The 21474-nt window shown below is 38.8% G+C and overlaps 1 protein-coding gene across 1 annotated transcript; it reads left to right on the top strand.

Annotated features, from left to right (window-relative positions):
* Positions 1–821: 821 nt before the first annotated feature.
* LOC134463373 (uncharacterized) lies at positions 822–19789 on the top strand. Its single transcript, XM_063216584.1, has 6 exons — positions 822–1060; positions 1504–1734; positions 6431–6661; positions 7400–7483; positions 14585–14875; positions 18210–19789. The coding sequence occupies exons 1-6, from the start codon at positions 1042–1044 to the stop codon at positions 18911–18913; spliced, it is 1560 nt and encodes a 519-aa protein (XP_063072654.1). The 5' UTR covers positions 822–1041; the 3' UTR covers positions 18914–19789.
* Positions 19790–21474: the final 1685 nt, after the last annotated feature.

The raw sequence follows: 21474 nt of genomic DNA, 5'->3' as shown, positions 1-21474 counted from the left end.
CTTTTATATTTTTCCCTGTCCTCTCCTCATGTGCTGCACTCCCCCTCCTCAACTCATATGTTTTCAGCCGGGCATCTGATACGTGGATGTACTTATGGTGAGTAACTGTTTGTGAAGGCATACATGTACTTCCTGAATGTAATACTGACATGCATTTGTATCTTACAGTGTGCTGTGATGGATTTAATCCCGGGTGCATCGCAGTTGAAATCCATTGTACAGCTGGCCTGTGGAGATAAGGAAGGGGCAAAACAAACACAGAAGAACTTCCTGAAACGTTGTCCGGGAGTTTCCCAGGTTACATCGGCTGTTCAGCTGATTAGTGGGGATGTGCAGGGGGCCTGGGAGACACAGAAAGAGTTTGGGAAGGTGGTGAATGGCATGGCTGATGCTACCCCGGGGGTAGGCCACGTGAAAGGCCTTGTCCACTATGCCTGTGGAGATGAGAAAGGTGGAGATAACGCCTTGAAGGCTTCCAGCCGCTCCACTCTTGTCATGGGAGGAGGCATCGGTGGCTTCCTGGTGGGTGGACCAGTGGGGGCTGCTGCTGGAGGGGCATATGGAGGTCTGTTGGCAGACACCGCCATCACTGCAGTTACAGATGAACCCCATGGAACCATTGCCACTTTAGAACAGCTTAGCAGAAATCCAAAAGATGGTGGTTTGTATGTGGACCTGATCGGCGGAGTGGCCATGGATGCAGTGACTGGCCATGCAGCTGGGAATCCTTGGGGGAAGAAGATTGAGAACAAACTCAACGATGGTAATCCAGCTCCCCAGAAAAGCAGCAAACCCCTATCCGGCTCTGAAAATGGGCAAAAACCTGGAGGTGGCTCGACATCAGGATCGGCCCGACCCCCAAAAAGACGCTTAGGGCCTGATGATGGAGTGCAGCCTAAGAGGTTGAAACACAGCCAGACGCCTGGAAGTGGCTCGACACCTGGGTCGGATCAAGCCTCAAAAACGAGTTCAGCAGTCACCAGTCGGACATCAAAGGCAAAAATCAAGAATGTGCAAAGGTCCTGTAAACTCGAAGCTAGGATGACAGAAGGGCATACACGTAAGTTGCTCTTCTCAAAAGATTGAAAAAAAAAATTTGAAGACTAAAAGATCTAAAAGACCTATATTTACTTGGTCTGCAAGGTGTTCATCAAAAGTGATTTGGGACATCTAAGTTCAGTGGGAAACAACAGCAACATTATGGGTAGTTTTGATTGTTTGATATAGCTACAAGATTGGTAACATTACTTGAAAAATGTTTTTGGCCAAATTGAGTTTGAGTTTTGAGAAATTCTGAAGTGTAATAACCGTTTCGATTTCCTCACTGTATCTTTAACCCCTTAGCACAGAGCCTGTTATAACCTTACTGTCACCAAAATTGTAATGGCTATGTCTTTATCTCTTCCCGTCGGCGACCCCATCTGCATTAAGACGCTACCACACTGTAAATAATATTTATGATATTTATAATATAATAATTACCTTTTGTCATAATGTTTTAAGTCCTTCAGATGGAAGAGTATGCTCATGAGGGCGGGACGCTGGTCAGAAGAAGGTTTGGGATTTCCTTTGATGAAGAATCTAGCTCCTCCAGCTCAATAGATACAAGATCTGACATGAGAAGCTCATCCAGCTCAATAGGTGCAAGACCTGACATGAGAAGCAATGATGTGTATCAGGAAAGGCCTTTTCACAATGACCCTTCCCCATCTGTGATGAGAGAAGACGCAAGGTGTAAGTAGTACTTTTCAAAGGCTTTTTGTTTATAGATTTTCAAAACGGTTGGTTTACTTCAGGGTAGGGTGTGTAATTTGTTGGTTTGTTAGTTAAGCGTAGCAGTGGTACTCCATGGAACCAAACAAAACATCATCAAATGTACGTATAAATATCTTTAAAGGAACAGTCAACCCTTTTTTGATTTTCACATATTTGCAGTGTGTATAATTTTCTTCTCAGTGTATTCAGTACCTAGATTTATTAGTATTAGAATGATTAGCATTGCTTAGCATATTCACTGGAAGTGGATAGAACCATTAGCATCAAGGCACAAGCGATCACTGGATGGCATTAAGTATAGCCGTTTTGCCCTTTTGAATTTTACATTGACTGTTAAGAGGTTTATAAGTACATTTGATGATGTTTTGTTTGGTTCCATAGACTTCCATTGCAACGCTTAATATTAATTAGGAAATGTTAACACAGAGAGAAAAAATCCTGTGTGTTGTAATATTTTACCAGGGCTTAATTACATGCAAGCAATTTCCTGAAAGGAAATAGACTGTTCCTTTAATATTAATGTAAATTTCAATGCAAAACGGTTGTATATTGGAAGAGTATACTGTATTCACAGAAAAAAGACCTATATTTACTTGGTCTGCAAGGTGTTCATCAAAATTGATTTGGGACATCTAAGTTCAGTAGGAAACAACAGCAACATTATGGGTAGTTTTGATTGTTTGATATAGCTACAAGATTGGTAACATTACTTGAAAAATGTTTTTGGCCAAATTGAGTTTGAGTTTTGAGAAATTCTGAAGTGGGTAATAGGGTTGTGCCGATAGACGATGTCATCGTCCATCGGCGATGGACAGCTGGCATCACGATGGACAGCCAACATCGTGATGCCAAGGAATTTGTATTTTTGAAGCCGCTGCTATTGCCATCATTACGGTGTTTGGCATTGCAATAAACATTACCGTAAAATCCTTAGTAGCAGCGGACTGCGCAGGTGGCAGGACTGAACGGACCGTGGTTGTCAACACAAGCCTCAAGCAGAGTGAATTTTATAGCTACGAAAAAAAACGCAATGGAATAAAAAAAGCTTGTGAACTAAGCCCTACTATTGTTTGCTGCATTTGAGTTCAAGTAAGTGTCTGATTGACTACATTTATTTATGTGACCCAAGTTTCTACAACGGAGAGTCATGAGGCATTGGTTCTCCCACCTGAGTAGTTCTAGCCTAAAGTGAAAGCAACAAATCGTTCAGCAATTGCGACAGTTTACCATTTCATGTTTAACGGAAATTCGACTCAAAATGTTTAATCTCTCCGCGACGGAGATGTCTTGTGAAGTAGCCACACAAGATTGTAGGCTACACTTCTGATTAGCCCACTGCCAAGAGGGAGCGCAAGCGATTCCATGTCTGCCCGCGTCTTTGTGGCTTCACCGCAATTGTTTCCATTGATGAATTAAAAAGTCTCGCCGTGTGCGCTTAAGAAACATTCGCGTCGGGTAATTTGCTAACTCGGGCTAAAATCCATTGCAAAACCTCGAGAAGGCACGCGTGGGTTCTCATCTCTTCCATTTGACAAACGTTCTGGGCTTCCCTGCATGGCTAAAGTTATGTACCGGTATGCAAAAAACGCCGTGACACAGCTGGTCTTGAAAGAGAACTACGCCGTTAAATAACACACTGTAGTAGCAGCCTGCAGTAGGCTACATCGCGAAATTTACTGAAAATAAGTTTCTACGCGGTGGAGTTTGGAAGAGCGGGCTTGAAGCAGCTGATGGTGACACGCGAGACAGGAAGGGCGATGGGGAGGGGTCGGGCGGGGAGAGTCGCTCTCACAGACAGCAGAGGAGCGACCATCTCTGTTGCAGACAGTAGCGCAGCTGGAGGAGGTTTAAACATTTTTTTTGTAAGAATTTAAAAACTGTTAATATATTTGACTTAGGCCTACTCTTAAAGCAAATATATTAAAATAATAGCTTAGCGAAAGCCAAAAAAACGAAACATATGATAATTTTAAAAAATTATCCCCCCCCCCAAACGACGACGATGTCATCGTCCATTGCATCGTCTCACTGTAAACGTCGTCAGCTGCCAATTAGGGGGACATCGCCCAAGCCTAGTGGGTAACACTTCCAAATAAGGGGCCATAATTAACAGTAAAGTAGCTACAACCTAATACTTAAGTAAGGGTTAATAATCATTATTTAATGCCACATTAGACACATATTAATTGTTATTAATGCATATGTTGAGCATTAGTAAGCAGTTACTTAACTATTAGATAACTATTACCTTGTGTTACAAGTTAATAGCATATTATTATTTAACTAATAGATAAGTAAGGGCACAGTTAGTAGTTAAGTAGCTATCAGGTCATACTTAACTAAGGACCAAAATTAACACTTACTTAATACAAAAGCAAGGCATAACTAATGGTTAATTAATACATAAATATTGGGTTTTGGGACCCTTATATTAGAGTTGGCTGAGGATAACTAATGGTTAATTAATAGATAGATATTGATATTTGGGACCCTTATATTAGAGTTGGCTGCGGATAACTAATGGTTAATTAATCGATAGATATTGGTGTTTGGGACCCTTGTAATAGAGTTGGCTGAGCATACCTAATAGTCAAGTAATTAATCTACTGTGACATCTAGTTTTCACTCGTTCAAATCACTGTAATAGTGGCAACAGGAGCCATTATATAGCAAGGATTGGACGTACACTTCTCAATGATGGTGGGGTAATGTGATGTAATTTTTTCATGTACCACTTATTAGTTTTAACGGTAAAAACCCTACAATAAATGCAGAACATTATGAAGAGTAATAGTTTTGAAGCGAAACTAAACAATTTCTTTGTGATAATTAAGTTAATGTTTGAGAATATTAGCTCCAAGAAGAGCAGTGCATGATGGGTACGCAATCTATAGACAACAATAATTCGGTATTATTTAATCATTAGATATGCCTTACTTTTGTATTAAGTAAGTGTTAATTAAGGTCCTTAGTTAAGTATGACCTAATAGCTACTTAACTATTAACTGTACCCTTACCTATCTATTAGTTAAATAATTATATGCTATTAACTTGAGACACATGGTAAGGGGCCATATGAAGAGTTCAGATGCAAAACCCCCTAACTCCATTTCTGAAGACCTGCACTTCTATATTTTTAGAGAACCCCGTTGTTGGTTTGGTTTACATTCATGTACTTGATAATACATATAAATAGTTATATTACATAAATAAAATAAAAACATGTGCAATTTTTATAGCTTTGTATTAAATAAAAATAAATTAACATTATTTACTGAAATGGCACTTAGGGGGTTTTGCATCTGAACTCTTCATATATATATACTTAACATAATTAACAGCAAATTAGCTATAACCTAATACTTTAGTAACAGTTAATAATCACTACTTAATGCCACATTAGACACATAAATTGTTATTAATTCACATGTTAAACATTAGTAAGCAGTTACTTAACTATTAGATAACTATTACCATGTGTCTCAAGTTCATAGCATATAATTATTTAACTAATAAATATGTAAGGGTACAGTTAATAGTTAAGTAGCTATTAGGTCATACTTAACTAAGGACCTTAATTAACACTTACTTAATACAAAAGTAAGGCATATCTAATGATTAAATAATACCGAATTATTGTTGTCTATAGATTGCGTACCCATCATGCACTGCTCTTCTTGGAGCTAATATTCTCAAACATTAACCTAATTATCACAAAGAAATGGTTTAGTTTCGCTTCAAAACTATTACTCTTCATAATGTTCTGCATTTATTGTAGGGTTTTTAAATTTAATAAGTGGTACATGAAAAAATTACATCTAATCATCCCACCATCATTGAGAAGTGTACGTCCAATCCTTGCTATATAATGGCTCCTGTTGCCACTATTACAGTGATTTGAACGAGTGAAAACTAGATGCCACAGTAGATTAATTACTTAACTATTAGGTATGCTCAGCCAACTCTATTATAAGGGTCCCAAACACCAATATCTATGGATTAATTAGCCATTAGTTATCCGCAGCCAACTCTAATATAAGGGTCCCAAACACCAATATCTATCTATTAATTAACCATTAGTTAGCCTCAGCCAACTCTAATATAAGGGTCCCAAAACCCAATATTTATGTATTATATAACCATTAGTTATGCCTTGCTTTTGTATTAAGTAAGTGTTAATTTTGGTCCTTAGTTCAGTATTACCTGATAGCTACTTAACTATTAACTGTGCCCTTACTTATCTATTAGTTAAATAATAATATGCTATTAACTTGCAACACAAAGTAATAGTTATCTAATAGTTAAGTAACTGCATACTAATGCATTAATAACAATTAATATGTGTCTAATGTGGCATTAAGTAATGATTATTAACCATTACTTAAGTATTAGGTTGTAGCGACTTTACTGTTAATTATGGCCCCTTATTTGGAAGTGTTACCCTGAAGTGTAATAACCATTTCGATTTCCTCGCTGTATCTTTGACCCCTTAGCACAGAGCCTTTGTTATAACCTTACTGTCACCAAAATTGTAATGGCTATGTCTTTATCTCTTCCCGTCGGCGACCCCATCTGCATTAAGACGCTACCACACTGTAAATAATATTTATGATATTTATAATATAATAATTACCTTTTGTCATAATGTTTTAAGTCCTTCAGATGGAAGAGTATGCTCATGAGGACGTGACGCTGGTCAGAAGGAGGTTTGGGATTTCCTTTGATGAAGAATCTAGCTCCTCCAGCTCAATAGATACAAGATCTGACATGAGAAGCTCATCCAGCTCAATAGGTGCAAGACCTGACATGAGAAGCAATGATGTGTATCAGGAAAGGCCTTTTCACAATGACCCTTCCCCATCCGTGATGAGAGAAGATGCAAGGTGTAAGTAGTACTTTTCAACGGCTTTTTGTTTATAGATTTTCAAAACGGTTGGTTTACTTCAGGGTAGGGTGTGTAATTTGTTAGTTTGTTAGTTAAGCGTAGCAGTGGTACTCTATGGAACCAAACAAAACATCATCAAATGTACTTATAAATATCTTTAAAGGAACAGTCAACCCTTTTTTGATTTTCACATATTTGCAGTGTGTATAATTTTCTTCTCAGTGTATTCAGTACCTAGATTTATTAGTATTAGAATTATTAGCATTGCTTAGCATGATCACTGGAAGTGGATAGAACCATTAGCATCAAGCCACAAGCGATCACTGGATGGCATTAAATATAGCCGTTTTGCCCTTTTGAATTTTACATTGACCGTTAAGAGGTTTATAAGTACATTTGATGATGTTTTGTTTGGTTCCATAGACTTCCATTGCAACGCTTAATATTAATTAGGAAATGTTAACACAGAGAGAAAAAATCCTGTCTGTTGTCATATTTTACCAGGGCTTAATTACATGCAAGCAATTTCCTGAAAGGAAATAGACTGTTCCTTTAATATTAAAGTACATTTCAATGCAAAAAGGCTGTATATTGGAAGAGTATACTGTATTCACAGAATTAGATTCTGGCCCACTGAGAATTTGAGCTAGACACCCCTGTGTTAGACTGTTGATTTTTCATCATTTTGCCTGTTAAAAGCTAATAGAATAACTCACCTTTGTGTCATCATGTTAAAAGCCTTTCAGATAATTGAGCCAAACCGGAGAGGCAATGTGTATCTGCAAAGGCCCTTACAGGAGTTCCCTCCACGATACATAAGAAGTAAGTAATTCTTTCAAAGTCGTTTGTTCATAGATGTTTAAAAAGGCACTTAATGGTCACAGTATAATGTAAGGATCCACATTAGGAGGATAGAGGGTAGGAGGATAGACGGTAACCCCACGTTCTATGATAGAGAGAGAAGGTATTGCATTTCTCTCACACACACTGTTTTGAAGATGCCTCGAAAGTGTGTCTTGTAGCCTATGTAGAGACTATCCTAATTTGAGTTTCAGTATTTCAGTTTCATTTCAAACTAAAATATTTCAATGATTGTATGCAATAATTTGTTTCACATTACATTGAATTATACTGAAGCTGTAATACCAACATTTCTAGTCTGAGAGATAGATTGGCAAATGCATTTCCAATTTGAAACATGGATTACAATATTACATACATAGGTTATAGTACAAAGACCATTGCAAATTATGATTACGATTGGTTTACTTTAATTTAGAACACGGCAATATAGATAGTTAGATTAGGCCTACTTGACTAATAGTCTGTTAAAAATAGGAATAGTAATGGAATAGGATTCCATTTCTGTCTGTGATCGGCAGTGATCGGTGATCATCAGATCATGATTTTGATGATCAGTAATCGGTGATCGGGTCAAAAAAAGCTGATTTGCGCATCTCTACTACCCAGTCAGATTTGTGATGCATCTAAGGTCTGCTGCTGCTAGTCTACTGGTAGTAGCTTTTTTGTACTGTAGACACTGTATGTTGGGTTTTTGGGAGGGGCTTTGATGCCTTTACTTGTGAGAGGATAGTGAAGATGGCGACAGGAAAGTAGTTGGAGAGATGGGAGAGGATCGGGAAATGGGTTGGGACGGATGTCAAAATGATATATCACTGATTCTTGAAAGTTTGGCAAAAACATGTCCCAGCAGTAAAATGCTAATTCTGTTGAAAATCAACTAGATTTTCACGAACAAAATGAATCCAGGTAATGGCCAAGGGGTCTGTTACACAAATACACAGTTGTTTGAAATATTGAAGTGTAATTGTATTACTTTTCATGGCTATAAACCTGTCCACACCCTGTAAAAATGCCTGTCCCAAGGACTGGCATCATCATTTCAATTGACTTAAAATACAAAAATCACTAACAGAATTGAACTAGAATGGGCACTCGGTAGAGCGCAAACCTTCGCCTACGCCACTTATTTTTTTCTGGCCATCTTCAGAGTGTGGGGCATAACATTCTCCAAATGTTGGTGTTAGTTTCATGTAAATCGGACCGGAATATCGTAATATTACATATTTGGCCCAGTCTTGACCTCTTATTCAATTCCGCATGCACACGTTGTTCTGGCATGTAGTGCTTGGCAAAGAAAAACGTTTTTGACCTTTTCGTGACCTTGACCTTGACCTTGACCCAATCACTCCCAAAAAGTAATCGATTGTTCCTGGGTCATGACCAATCATCCCAGTAAATGTCATAAAAATCGTCTCAGTTCTGTCTGAGTTATACGAAGTACAAACAAACATTTTGACCTTGACCTTTGACCTTTGACCCAATCACTCCCAAAAACTAATCGATTGTTCCTTGGGTCATGACCAATCATCCCAGTAAATTTCATATAAATCTGCTCAATTTACGTTTTTTACCTTTTCGTGACCTTGACCTTTGACCTTTGACCCAATCACTCCCAAAAAGTAATCGATTGTTCCTTGGGTCATGACCAATCATCCCACTAAATTTCATAAAAATTGGCTCAATTTACGTTTTTGACCTTGACCTTTGACCTTTGACCCAAACACTCCCAAAAACTAATCGATTGTTCCTTGGGTCATGACCAATCATCCCACTAAATTTCATAAAAATCGTCTCAGTTCTGTCTGAGTTATACGAAGTACAAACAAACATTTTTACCTTGACCTTTGACCTTTGACCCAATCACTCCCAAAAACTAATCGATTGTTCCTTGGGTCATGACCAATCATCCCACTAAATTTCATAAAAATCGGCTCAGTTCTGTCTGAGTTATACGAAGTACAAACAAACATATTAACAAATAAATAAATAAATAAATAAATAAATACACGGCGGTCAAAACATAACCTTCGCCGACTTTGTCTTGGCGAAGGTAACAATTTCACCATGATGTGGAAGACCATATTAAAGTGGTTCTACAGATGTGCACATAGTGCATGTAGAACAATATTTACTATTATTTTCTGATTGCTCAAAATGTGTCCAGGATATTGGTCACCACCGTCAGATTTTTTCTAAAAGACAATAAAGTCAGGTATGCACAAGGTCATTTTCATTACTGAGGACCCCTTTTCAAACCTTTAGGTCTACTGCATACTTCACCATCACTGAAGCTCCTGTAAGTGTACTATTTTGTCCTCAATTTGTTAATTTGTTTGGACACTGGTACTGTCCCAATCATAAACTGTCAACACCGTCGGATGTTTTAATAGTATTATATTACATTAATGTTAATTAATATATACTTTCTCAGAAAAGGTATGAAGCACCCAAGAAACAGAGCGAAAATGAAATGGCTAATGTGAACAAACAATGCATAATATGTAAAAGAGTGTTTTTTTGTCTCACACCGTCAGATGTCACCACCGTCAGATTTTGTTCAGCTCATCATCTTGTTCCATATTTTACTAAATTGTGCTGGTTAATGAAACATTACTAGGCATGTTAGTAATAATTGTGATCCAAAATGATACTCTAGCCATCACTGAGGTGCATTTGGAGGTTTTTTTGTCAGAAAACCTGACGGTGGTGACATCTGATGGATTTAACCAAAAAACACATGTTTTACATGTTTTTGACATGTTTTAGGATTACTCATACAATAAGTATCTACAGTTATGTTGAATTGTTAAAGTAATTCACTTTAATACAGTAAACATATGTTTTTACTTCTAATTCTGTCTGCCGCTGTTGACAAAATAAGAAAGAGCCCATTTTATGAAAAATGTTAAACATGGGGAGCTTGGGCAATACATTCACTGCACAGCCAAGACCTACATCTATGATAATACACCTCTATATTTTGGATTTGAACAACTTAAAACCTGTTTTTGCCACATTTTCAAGTCCCAGTGGCCTACTTCCTAGAGAATCTAACTAATGAAGAGAAAACACATGTACAAACATACTGTGCACACACAAACATAAAGTGTTTATGCAAGATGCCATTGACTTGAGAGGGCTATTTATTTTGCTAAATGCAGGTACAAATTAGGCCACTTTCACCACTCTCAGATTACTGTCACCACCGTCAGTTCTTAAGTCGCCACCGTAAGAAGGAGTTTTGGACATTTTAAATGAATGTGCTTACAACATTTTCCTTAGGAGTTGTTGAATTATCAAAGTAATAGCCAATTTAAGCCTACAGGAATATTTGTGAATTTACAAAAAATTGTTTGTTCTATTTAGGTGTCAAGTAAGCATCGTATGGCGGTACATATTTTAAAATTAGAACACATGAAACAGTATTAAAATAGAACAAAAGTGAATTTTCAACATTTAAAGGCATATGTGTGAACCAAAAAATACACATAATCACTTACAAACTCCAGATACATATGCAACCAAATCAATACAATTTTAATTACTTTTAATTGTGTCTGACGGTGTTGACAAAAAACAAGGTGTGATCAGAGAAAAGCCTGATTTCTGAAAAAAATACAAAATGGGGAGATTAGCCTTGTGCATTTCTGAAAAGCTAAGACCTTAGTCAACAAGGATATACCATATAATTTTATAATTCACTTTGTTTTTTTCTGTCAACATTACAACCTGTTTTAGCCACTTTCTCAAGAATCAGTGATAATTGCTCTTTGTAGTCTTCCATTAAAGGGGCCCTATTATGCTATTTAGAATAACTTTCATTGTTAATATTTTGCTTTACTGTGGTTAGTTGAGTTAATTTCGAATGACCACTTGTTTTCATGTTCATTATTTTTTATCATTGTGCACATGCACCCTACGCCGCCTGTTTGAAACGCGTGGAAGTGCAGAATGTTAGACGTCAACATTCTGAAATCTCGGCGCAGCATGGAGCGTTTCATCAAGCATTCTATTACTAATATTACGTCAGCAGCACAGCTGCTTTTGACCTGGAATCCAACCCTGTAGCCTATGTCTAAAGTTGAAAGCCAAATAGTTCACCCAATGTCCACAATTAATCTGAAAAGGACGGATCATAAGTCCCACGCTATGTTATACAACTTATTAACCCTTACTTTTGTGCGCCTTGCTGTGTCATTTGCTGAAACCCAGTCCCTATCCAATGCGAGTCTTCCGTGCATGGGCTTCAGTTTGATTTCGAAATCGCTTGGGACAATTAGGCTACCATAAATCTGAGAAAGGTTTGAAAGTGCTGGGTAGGCCTACAGGCTATTGCGTCCGATTTGAGGTTTCCTGAAATAATACGCATATTGCATATGATGCGTAATAACGCGATTGTGGCCATATTAAAAAAAAACTAAAAGTCTTGTTTATTTCTGATATCCTGCGCAGAAGTAGACTATCTTTATCTTAAACATTAGGCTATTAACGCAACAGTAGGGGCCTGATTGTTTAACCCTCTGTCTAGCCTTGCATACTGTAGGCATAAAGGTTACCAGCCAAGTTTACTGCTCGCAAACAGACAAGTGTCGCCCTGGTCGTTAGGGAGTCTAGATCTGCAGTTGACAGTTGGAAATTTGAAGACACAAATAATATTCTCGGGGAGGATTGAAATCAGATCACCTTTCCTTGTTAATGGCAAGTTAACCTTCAAAAAATAGGCTATCCAATAAGCTAATCATCCGTAATTGCTGTACACCGTTAAAATGATATTTATTCAGCGAAGTTGTTGACATTTTCTTCGTTCCCGCGGCAGCCCCTGTCTGGCTGTCAAAGACGCAATCCGAAATTGAAAGAGTGCGCCCAGTAGCCTAAGACAAGCGGCACGACTTGTCGGACTCAAACCTATCAATTCAACGTCCGTCAGAGATATTGTGACACCCTATTTGTGATATGAACTCCGTGTTCAAATGCGTCCTGTGGTCTAGGCCTATTTGCAAGCCAGACTGAATACTGAGCGCACGCGTTGCTGTTGGTTTTTAAAAATGAGTTCTTGTTTGCTCGTTGTCTGTAGGTAATGCACAATGGCGATAGGCTATGTTTCATAAAAAATAATTTCAGAGTATTTTCAGGTGCATTGTTTCATTTTAGTAACTGCATTTCTTTTAGTCCCTGGCAGAAATGACGCGCCCGCTGGACTGGTCTTATAATAACGCCTAGACCTAGTCTCGGTTTCGTGGTTTTTCTGTTTGCATTTATCGACAGGGCAGGAGTTTTTTTTAAACAATATCCGTTCCAGTTTCAGTTTCATTATTGGCATGCCGCCCGACGACGCGACCATTTTTAAGCGACATCAAGCCAATATTCACGTTGCTGTTGCAGATATGAACAATACTGCGTTGCATTTTAATTACTGAATTGTAGCCTATGCATAGCCTATACTAACTGGCTAAGCGTTGCCAACATTGCTGATGCAAACGGCTACTGGTCAAGTCGTGATAGACCTATTTGGATAAAATCAGCGCACGTCTTTAGCCTAGGCTACTTAATGTTATGCTTCAAAATGCAATAAACGTTTAGGGTTTTCACATCTTAACAAACAAAAGTTAGTCTTGTCAACAGCATATGCAAAACGGTCCTGAAGCGAATAGAGAAAGAGAGGAGAGATTCGAGTCTTTCACCCACTTGGAAGTGTTTTGGATTCTCGGTGCGCAACTGTGTTAACGCGTTTTCGACCTTCCCCATTCAACTGTTTCTGACCCGTTAGCCATAAGCCTACCTACGGTATTTTATTAATGTAAAATGCAGCTTTAATATCACAATCAAACAAAAATATATATATAACTTAGGCCACAGATGAGTGTAGCCTACAGCCTAGACCAATGCTGTAGCCTATTTGACGGAGCCGATTTATGAATTGAAAAAAAAAAAACATCCTTGATGGAATCAACTTGTGGATGGCGAAATCCTACACTATCCTTGTAGGGAACACTATTCTTGTACACTGAGAGATGTATTCACAAATTAGATACATCTCATCACAACACTGTCAAATTCAGATAGGCTATTTGGCTGCTATTAACAAATGGACAGACGAGCGCATTAGGTCTGCTGTCTCTGCAATTAATAAATGGTCTGTGACATCATCAACACTCCATCCCATAAGCAGCAATGTTAGGTACAGCATGACGTAGACCCGTACAGGAAACAAAAGCTATAGAATGTTGAAAACCCAACCACGCGTTCTCTGGCAGTTGAGAAATAGCGCTCCTGCGGCAGAGAAATTCTCCCCCAAGAGGACAATTTGTGAAATGCAGCTTTCACCAAGCTTTTACATACAACAGATGCTGTGTAACCCAATAAAAGGGTAGTGGGTATGAAAAAGCATAATAGGACCCCTTTAAATCAACTGAAGTCTGAATAATGTCAAGTTAATGTCCTTCATGAGTCTGCTGATGCTTAAAAGGACAGTTTGGTCAATTTCAACATGCAGTTGTAATGCTCACACTACCCTGGACTTGTCAGTACCTGAGATTTTTTTTTCTTCTTCTTCAGCCGTTTCCGAGATCCTGGTCATTGTAATGGGGGCAGCTCTTTGTTTACATTTCAAGAAAACATTTTTATTTATTCCCAAAAACATCCAAAAGGTTATAAAACATCAGCAGACAACTAGCAAACAGCAGTACCTTTTGGGAAAATATTTGGAGTTGGCCTATGTTTCATTTTAAAAAAATGTAAACAAACGCTGCCCCCATTAGAATTGCTCATATCTCGGAAAGGGCTGAGCCGAAAAATGTGGCATCACCAGGTACTGACAAGTCAAGGGTAGCGTGAGCAATACAACTGCATGTTGAAATTGACCAAACTGTCCCTTTAAATGATCATTATCAGGCAAGCTTATGAGGAGCCGTAGTCCATGGGCAGAAAAACCTTTTTGCAAATTCTGACCTCTGCCACTCCGAGATGAAGGCAGATGTGTAGGTCTTTAGGCAGGCATGTCAACAGGCCCCCGGAGATTTTCCGGATCATGTCTTTAATCTCATATACTGTTTATTGCAGCTGTTCTAGTCCCAGAGGTTCCCGTTCCAGAGTACCTGACTGTAGACTGGGTGAGGGCCACAGCTGTTCGTCTGCGATGGCGTCTTCCTGACGGGACTTCTGAAAATCAGTACAAGTTCCGGATCTCTTGCCACAGTGAGGCGGCTGATCCACTGACTGTGGAGACCATAGATCAGTCATATTGGGTGGTCATCAGATTTTTGAGACCTGCCACTGAATACATAATCAATGTCTTCACCTTAACCCAGTGTGGAAGACGCAGCCAGTCATGCACAAAAATCATCCACACAGGTAAGGCCATTTTAATGACAACTATACTGCATTCTCGCCGAAAATGCTAAAAGTGGGCTTACCTTGCCACTATTATATTCAATGGGGACAAAAAGTCGCCATTAACGTCAATAACGGGAAAAAAACGACAAGAGCTACCGACACACAATATGAAATAACATTTCTAACCTGGGCCAGTTATTTTAGAGTTTAAACGCCCCTGGAGGAGTAAAGTTCTTAAATTATTCTAAACCGGGCAGGTCATTTTGCGACCACCTGTGCTTACATCTATCTATTAAACAGCTTCCTTGGCGGAGGTCTGCACTCTCTGAGTGCATTTCTAGTTTGGAACTGATTTCATGCTACAGGTTTCCTTTGTTTTCACACAATTGGCAAAGAAGTCGTTTTACTGCCACCTACAGGACAATGTGCCTTGTTGTGGATTGATGGCTGTGTTAACCCCTATAATATACTAACAAATGATGGCGATCAGACTCAGCCATTTGTTCCAATACAAAGGAGTGGGCAACTATGTGGTACCTAGAATATCTGCGAAGGACTTTAAAGTGTACAAGAACTTCCTGTGTATGGGGAGCGCTGTCAGACCCAACTCCATCTAGGAGGATGATGCAACAGTTTGATCTAAGATCAGTTAGAGGTAGATCTAGCTCTGATGAACATTAAGTGTTTGCTATTTCAGTCAAATGTGACCAGTCACATGAAAACTGGTTGTGTGTAGTCCCAGGGACAAATTGAGTTAATCATAGATTCTGAGACTGCAGAAGCTTTACAGTGATGTTTTACGCATGGAAGTCCGGTAGTATCTGAATTTCACAAATTGGTTCAGTTCTTAAAGTGGAGAATCTTCCTTCATTAAAAAAACAAAAAAACAAACGTATACTTTTAGACAAACCAATACTGTTTTCTGAAGCATTAAGTAACTTCTTCACGATCTCAACTTACACATTCTTCAAACCCTTGAAATTCTCCCTCGAAAATCATGAATAAAACAAAACACAACAAAATGAAAAATATTTTTTGGCGATTTCTTAATTTTACTAGGAAAGACACATGGCTCTGAAAGACTGATTTATTTACAAACTAGAAATGCACTCAAGAGAGTGCAGACCTCCGACAAGGAAGCTATTTGGTAGAACATTTGACTATGTTACACCCTATTTTTTCAAGTCTTTCTGCTTTGTTGTTGTGGAGTTAGAAACTGGGATGTCAAAATTAGCCCTATGCCGCAATGGTGTAGAACCTTCAAAAAAAATTCCTGGATCCGCTTTAGATCACCACCAAAATTGAATCACTTGTTCCTTTTATTAATTACAACAACTCCACTAAATTTCATCCAAACCCGTTCATGACTTTTTGAGTTATCCTGCTGACAGACAGACAAACCAACGCAACCGAAAACAACCTCCTTGGTGGAATTAATCATTCAGGACAAATACTTTTTTCAATCACCGCAAAGGAACTTTAAGTTTCCAGTCTCTATAATGTACTGTGCTTTAAAGGATAGTTCCGGCGTAAAATGAAAGTTTCACCATCGCTTTCTCATGCCACATAATGTATCTAATGATGAGCCATTCTGGGCAATGCTGCGCCGTTTTGGAGTTAGCTAATTTTAAGCTTTTTGGCGAAAAACGCAGCCAACGCATCACGGCGGGGCCAATTATAGGCCTATTATTTTCTGATGTTTCCCCGCTATAAACAACTTCAAAAACGATACACACTTCATCACAAAGGTCTCGTCAATCAAACCGAGGCACAGAGACGATCATCGGACCATTGTTTTCAGAGGTGTCTCACTGTTGCAACTCTCTGACCCGGATGCAGGGTGGCTAGGTAGCCTAGGCTAAACATGGTCCGCGGTTCTTACACCGGCTGCGACCGTAAAATGAAAAGCTGGAACCCCGACCGTTTTCACCGACTGCCACTGTCTAAATCAGCCATATTACGGGAATGGCTACTAGCATTGGAAGTGGACGAAACTGACATAAAAACCCTGAGGGATCGCTACTACCGTGTATGGAGGGAGCATTTCGAGGATGATGACTACAAGAAGAGTAAGGGAGATGGAACACCTAAACGAATCCGTCTAAACGCATGGCTATGGAGGTATGTTTGAAGAGAGAGAAACATGTGTAAATGTGTCTGGCTCATGAATCTTGAGTGTCTGTGAATCGGTGAAACTGGTTGCAACACCGCGCGTCTTTGCCAGCAAGCACTCTGTTTTGGGAAGGCATACAGGTGCAGTAAATGTAGCCCACTACAGGGGATAAATAAACTGTCAAAACAAACTAGCGCGGGATGGCAAGTGAAATTGTGAAATTGTGCGACCTGAGGCATTCGATGTGGTTGATGTCTAGCATGCTAGAGTAGAATTAGTTTGTGAAGCAGACACTAATTGACCAGGGCGCGCGAGGTCAGATGGACCATTACGCAACGGAGGAGGGCTGGAGGAATTTTATAAAGTCGTACTAGAAGTGCTCTTACAGATGTAAGTACACCACCAGTGGTGAGTTATTACAAAGTTGAATCCATGTTATATTATACCGTGTTGCAATTACTTTGTAAGAGTAGTCTGCCTACCTGATCGAACGTCTGGGAGTGATAAAACCACCTGGGGCTACACGTCCGGGAGTGATCTCAGTTGGGAGTGTCCATCTGCCACCGGTACTCTCCATACAACTCTTCAAATCATGCTGCCTGCACACACGGTAGTCGCGATCCCTCCGGGTTTTTATGTCAGTTTTGTCCACTTCTGATGCTATTAGCCATTCCCGTAATATGGCTGGTTTAGACAGTGGCAGTCGGTGAAAACGGTCGGGGTTCCAGCTTTTCATTTTACGGTCGCAGCCGGTGTAAGAACCGCGGACCATGTTTAGCCTAGGCTACCTAGCCACCTGACTGAGTAGCCTGCATCCGGGTCAGAGAGTTGCAACAGCGAGACACCTCTGAAAACAATGGCCAGTGAAAGACTGTGTGGTCCGATGATCGTCTCTGTGCCTCGGTTTGATTGACGAGACCTTTGTGATGAAGTGTGTATCGTTTTTGAAGTTGTTTATAGCGGGGAAACATCAGAAAATAATAGGCCTATAATTGGCCCCGCCGTGATGCGTTGGCTGCGTTTTTCGCCAAAAAGCTTAAAATTAGCTAACTCCATAACGGCGCGGCATTGCCCAGAATGGCTCATCATTAGATACATTATGTGGCATGGGAAAGCGATGGTGAAACTTTCATTTTACGCCGTAACTATCCTTTAAGATACACCATCTACCCGCACCACTTCTTTGGGAAGGTGCAGTGACCATTGATTTGTCTGTAAATCTCTTTGGTCTTTTTGTAGGTCAAAATGATGCCGATATTCAAAGGGAAAAAGAAAAAACTCTTCAAGCCATAGATGCCATACCTGCCTGGGGTAAAGAAATGTTGAGGAGGTCCCAGAATGGCTCTGAACCAGAGCCCGACTTCAGACGCAGAGATGCCGGAAGAGGTCATCATGTTATTAATAACGCCATGCTGTCCATTCTTACAGATGTTCTGAAGAAGGTGTTACATAGACTGAAGTTCCGCTACGATTCATCAGATTTGGAGAGGTTATCTAAATATCTAGAGTATGACTTCAATAGTTCAGCAAGGAATGATATCCAGAATGTCATGGTGGCTCACATCAGAAGGACAAATAACGGGGATCTTCCTGCAGATTTGAATTCCTCGTTGTTTGGCTTTCATTCCCTCATTCTGACAGAAGTAATGTGCATGGATATGATCAATTTGATCACGGGTAGCGATAGATGCCCAAGAGACCTGGGCATGTCTCCAAAATTGCACTGGATCATTGAAGAAATGATGATGCGTATGTCATATGTTGATAAAATTGCAAAGGATCATTGGATTAGAAACTGTGCAGACAGAACGAACAAGTTTAAAGCCAGAAAGGCTGATGTGGAGAGACACCTGAGGTGTGGTTTGAAACATTTTAAGACCATCATTGGAGAATTGCAGAATATCTACAGAAATGGCTTGCCCATTTCCTGTTGCTTACCCTAATTTAAACAGTCATATAGGGCTTGAAAGTGACGTCACATCCTCCGATTTCATGGGACCTAAGGGCGTTTTTAGCGGAAAGTTTCTGAATGTAATCCAATGGTGGTATTGAAATGATATTTCGATCTCCTTTAAATTGTGTCACATATGTTGTTTCTGATATTTATGTATAATTTTTCGTACCAAACACCAAACGATTTAGAAGGGTGTTTTTTTTTTGGTTTTTTTTACATTTTTCATGCAGACGACCTCGGAACAAAATATTGATACTTCTGCATGAATAATCTAAATGTAGCTCCTTAAACAGCATATTTGTTGCCCAGCGCATATAATGACTGGAATCAAAAGATATTTACTCGCTACCATGCTGTTAGATGGTCAGCTAAGGTCCCGTGAATGCAAAACTAAGTGGGCGGGACTTTCAAGCCCTATAACTATGGGTAGATGACGTGACGTGTAAATTTTGCTGTCGCAGGCTCTTAAAATTAAGTAAATTCATGCTTTCAAAATTGTCAATGCTTTAAATGATTAAACTAATGTCGTTGTTGTGAAAAAGTAATGTGTAATAAATCCAGAGCTTAAATAAGTATACTTAATTTTGAGTCAAATGTCACATTTGTCCTATGGTGTGACTGTCGCAAGCCTGGTTCTCCATATTAAAACATTTTTAAATAAATAATCAAAGCTCAGTCATTTGTCTAAACAACCCTGACATGTTTTTCAAGGTGTCTATTTTAGCAAGTGGCAATGCTTAATTTTTTTTCTGTTTTTCTGAGACCGTATGGACTTATGAAACTTTGTCACAGAAAACAATGTCCTGTGGTGTGACATCATATTTTTGGTTAATTCTGTGGATAATTATCCATTGTTGAAGCTCCAGCGGTACATAAATTGTGACTTTAGACCCTTAAGAAGCCAATGGCAAGGGTGGATTTTAGGTTTTTCTCTCAGAGTTCTTCAATCAATCAATTATGTTTTGCTACCACAAGATTTATTAGTTTTGTAGTCCTTTGGTGTGACAGCCATAAAGTACATTTTGACAATAGTGTATATTTTTCATATTTTTTTCTTACGTAGATGTATGAAAATTCATCTTACTAAAGGTGAAATTGTATTTCAGTTGGCAACGACATGGCTTTAAATTAACTCAAAAGCTCAAAAGTCCTATGGTGTGATGGTAAAAGTCCTATGGTGTGACACTTTGAAGTATCACACCAAAGGACAAACAGGTCACACCAAAGGACTAGATATCTGAGAAATAGGTTTAAAACAACTGGTTGTACATTTTTTGTTTATTTTGTTGTTTGACTAGATAAATATTATGTATTCAAATTACTTATTCCTTTATTGGCCATTGGAATTTATACTTTGATGCATTGTTGATGAATATTTGCTGTTGATTCTAGATACTGTCATAAAATGTCATTAATGGTGCTTTGAAACCATAAAATACAACGGTAACAGTGAAGGAAAGATGAGTGAGAGAGTATAGAGAAGTATAGATGAACAAAGTATGCTGTGGAGAGCTCGATATAGCATGAATGTGCTGTCCAGCTTGAGATACCAAACATGCACTGGCCACTACACACTACAGGTTCAATGGTGTGACAGTCATAGCATACCTACAAAGAGGGTGAGGTGTGATGGTCATGCCAACGTCACACTTCAGTATGAGTCTTTTGAGCTCTGCAGGTTAAATTTAATGACCGCATGGCTTGTCATTGAGTGTTACGATAGGCTGATAATCTATGACTTAAAGACTTATAGGTCAATATCGACTACAATATTACATTATGTTCAAAAGACAAAATAATCATGTTGATACATTTGTTTCTGGCTCAGTTTTGCATTTCTGTCCTTTAGTCCTACGGTGTGACATTTTTAAAACGCTCAAATATTTGTTTGAGCTTAACAATAAATTTGATAAACACTGAATATTGCATTAGGGAAGAACAAATTATCATCCCTATATTATATAATTATTATATCCCTATATTTCCTCGAAGGTTTCTAATAAGCTCACCTCTAATGGGAAAAAAAATCCTTAAATGGTTATTTCTCATTAAATTAAGACTTTAAAAAAATTCAATAAATATGAAGAGTGTAACAATGTTCATAAAACTCCATCAAGCCATTTCTACATTACTTAATATATTTATTTCTTAATGTCACACCAAAGGACATATTTTCAGCAAATTGCTGTATCAACGTAAATAAATAATCAATTAATAGACCAACATTGTGACCACTTGGATTTTTTGACAGATTAATTGTTGCACTATGTAGACATATACTTTTCCCCCTCATAAACAATGTTTTGTAAAAAAATCATTTTTTTTCTGCCTAACTGTCATCTACCTATACAGTATATATGGCAGTTGAAGGGCAATTGATGAGATTGCACTGAATGCACACGTCTGTGTGCAGTATCGCGAGCAAAATTGGCATGATATACACGGCAACGTGTTTTATTGGTATTTTCTTTTCTGCTACGTTTGTATGGCGGTATCAGAGCCATCTAATAACAGAGTTGCGCAAACCGGGGACCAGGAAGTCGGTTGGTG

Source organism: Engraulis encrasicolus, chromosome 14 (genome assembly GCF_034702125.1).
Source record: "Engraulis encrasicolus isolate BLACKSEA-1 chromosome 14, IST_EnEncr_1.0, whole genome shotgun sequence".
In the NCBI taxonomy this organism is placed as follows: Eukaryota; Metazoa; Chordata; class Actinopteri; order Clupeiformes; family Engraulidae; genus Engraulis; species Engraulis encrasicolus.
This window is presented reverse-complemented; position numbering and strand designations above follow the sequence as displayed.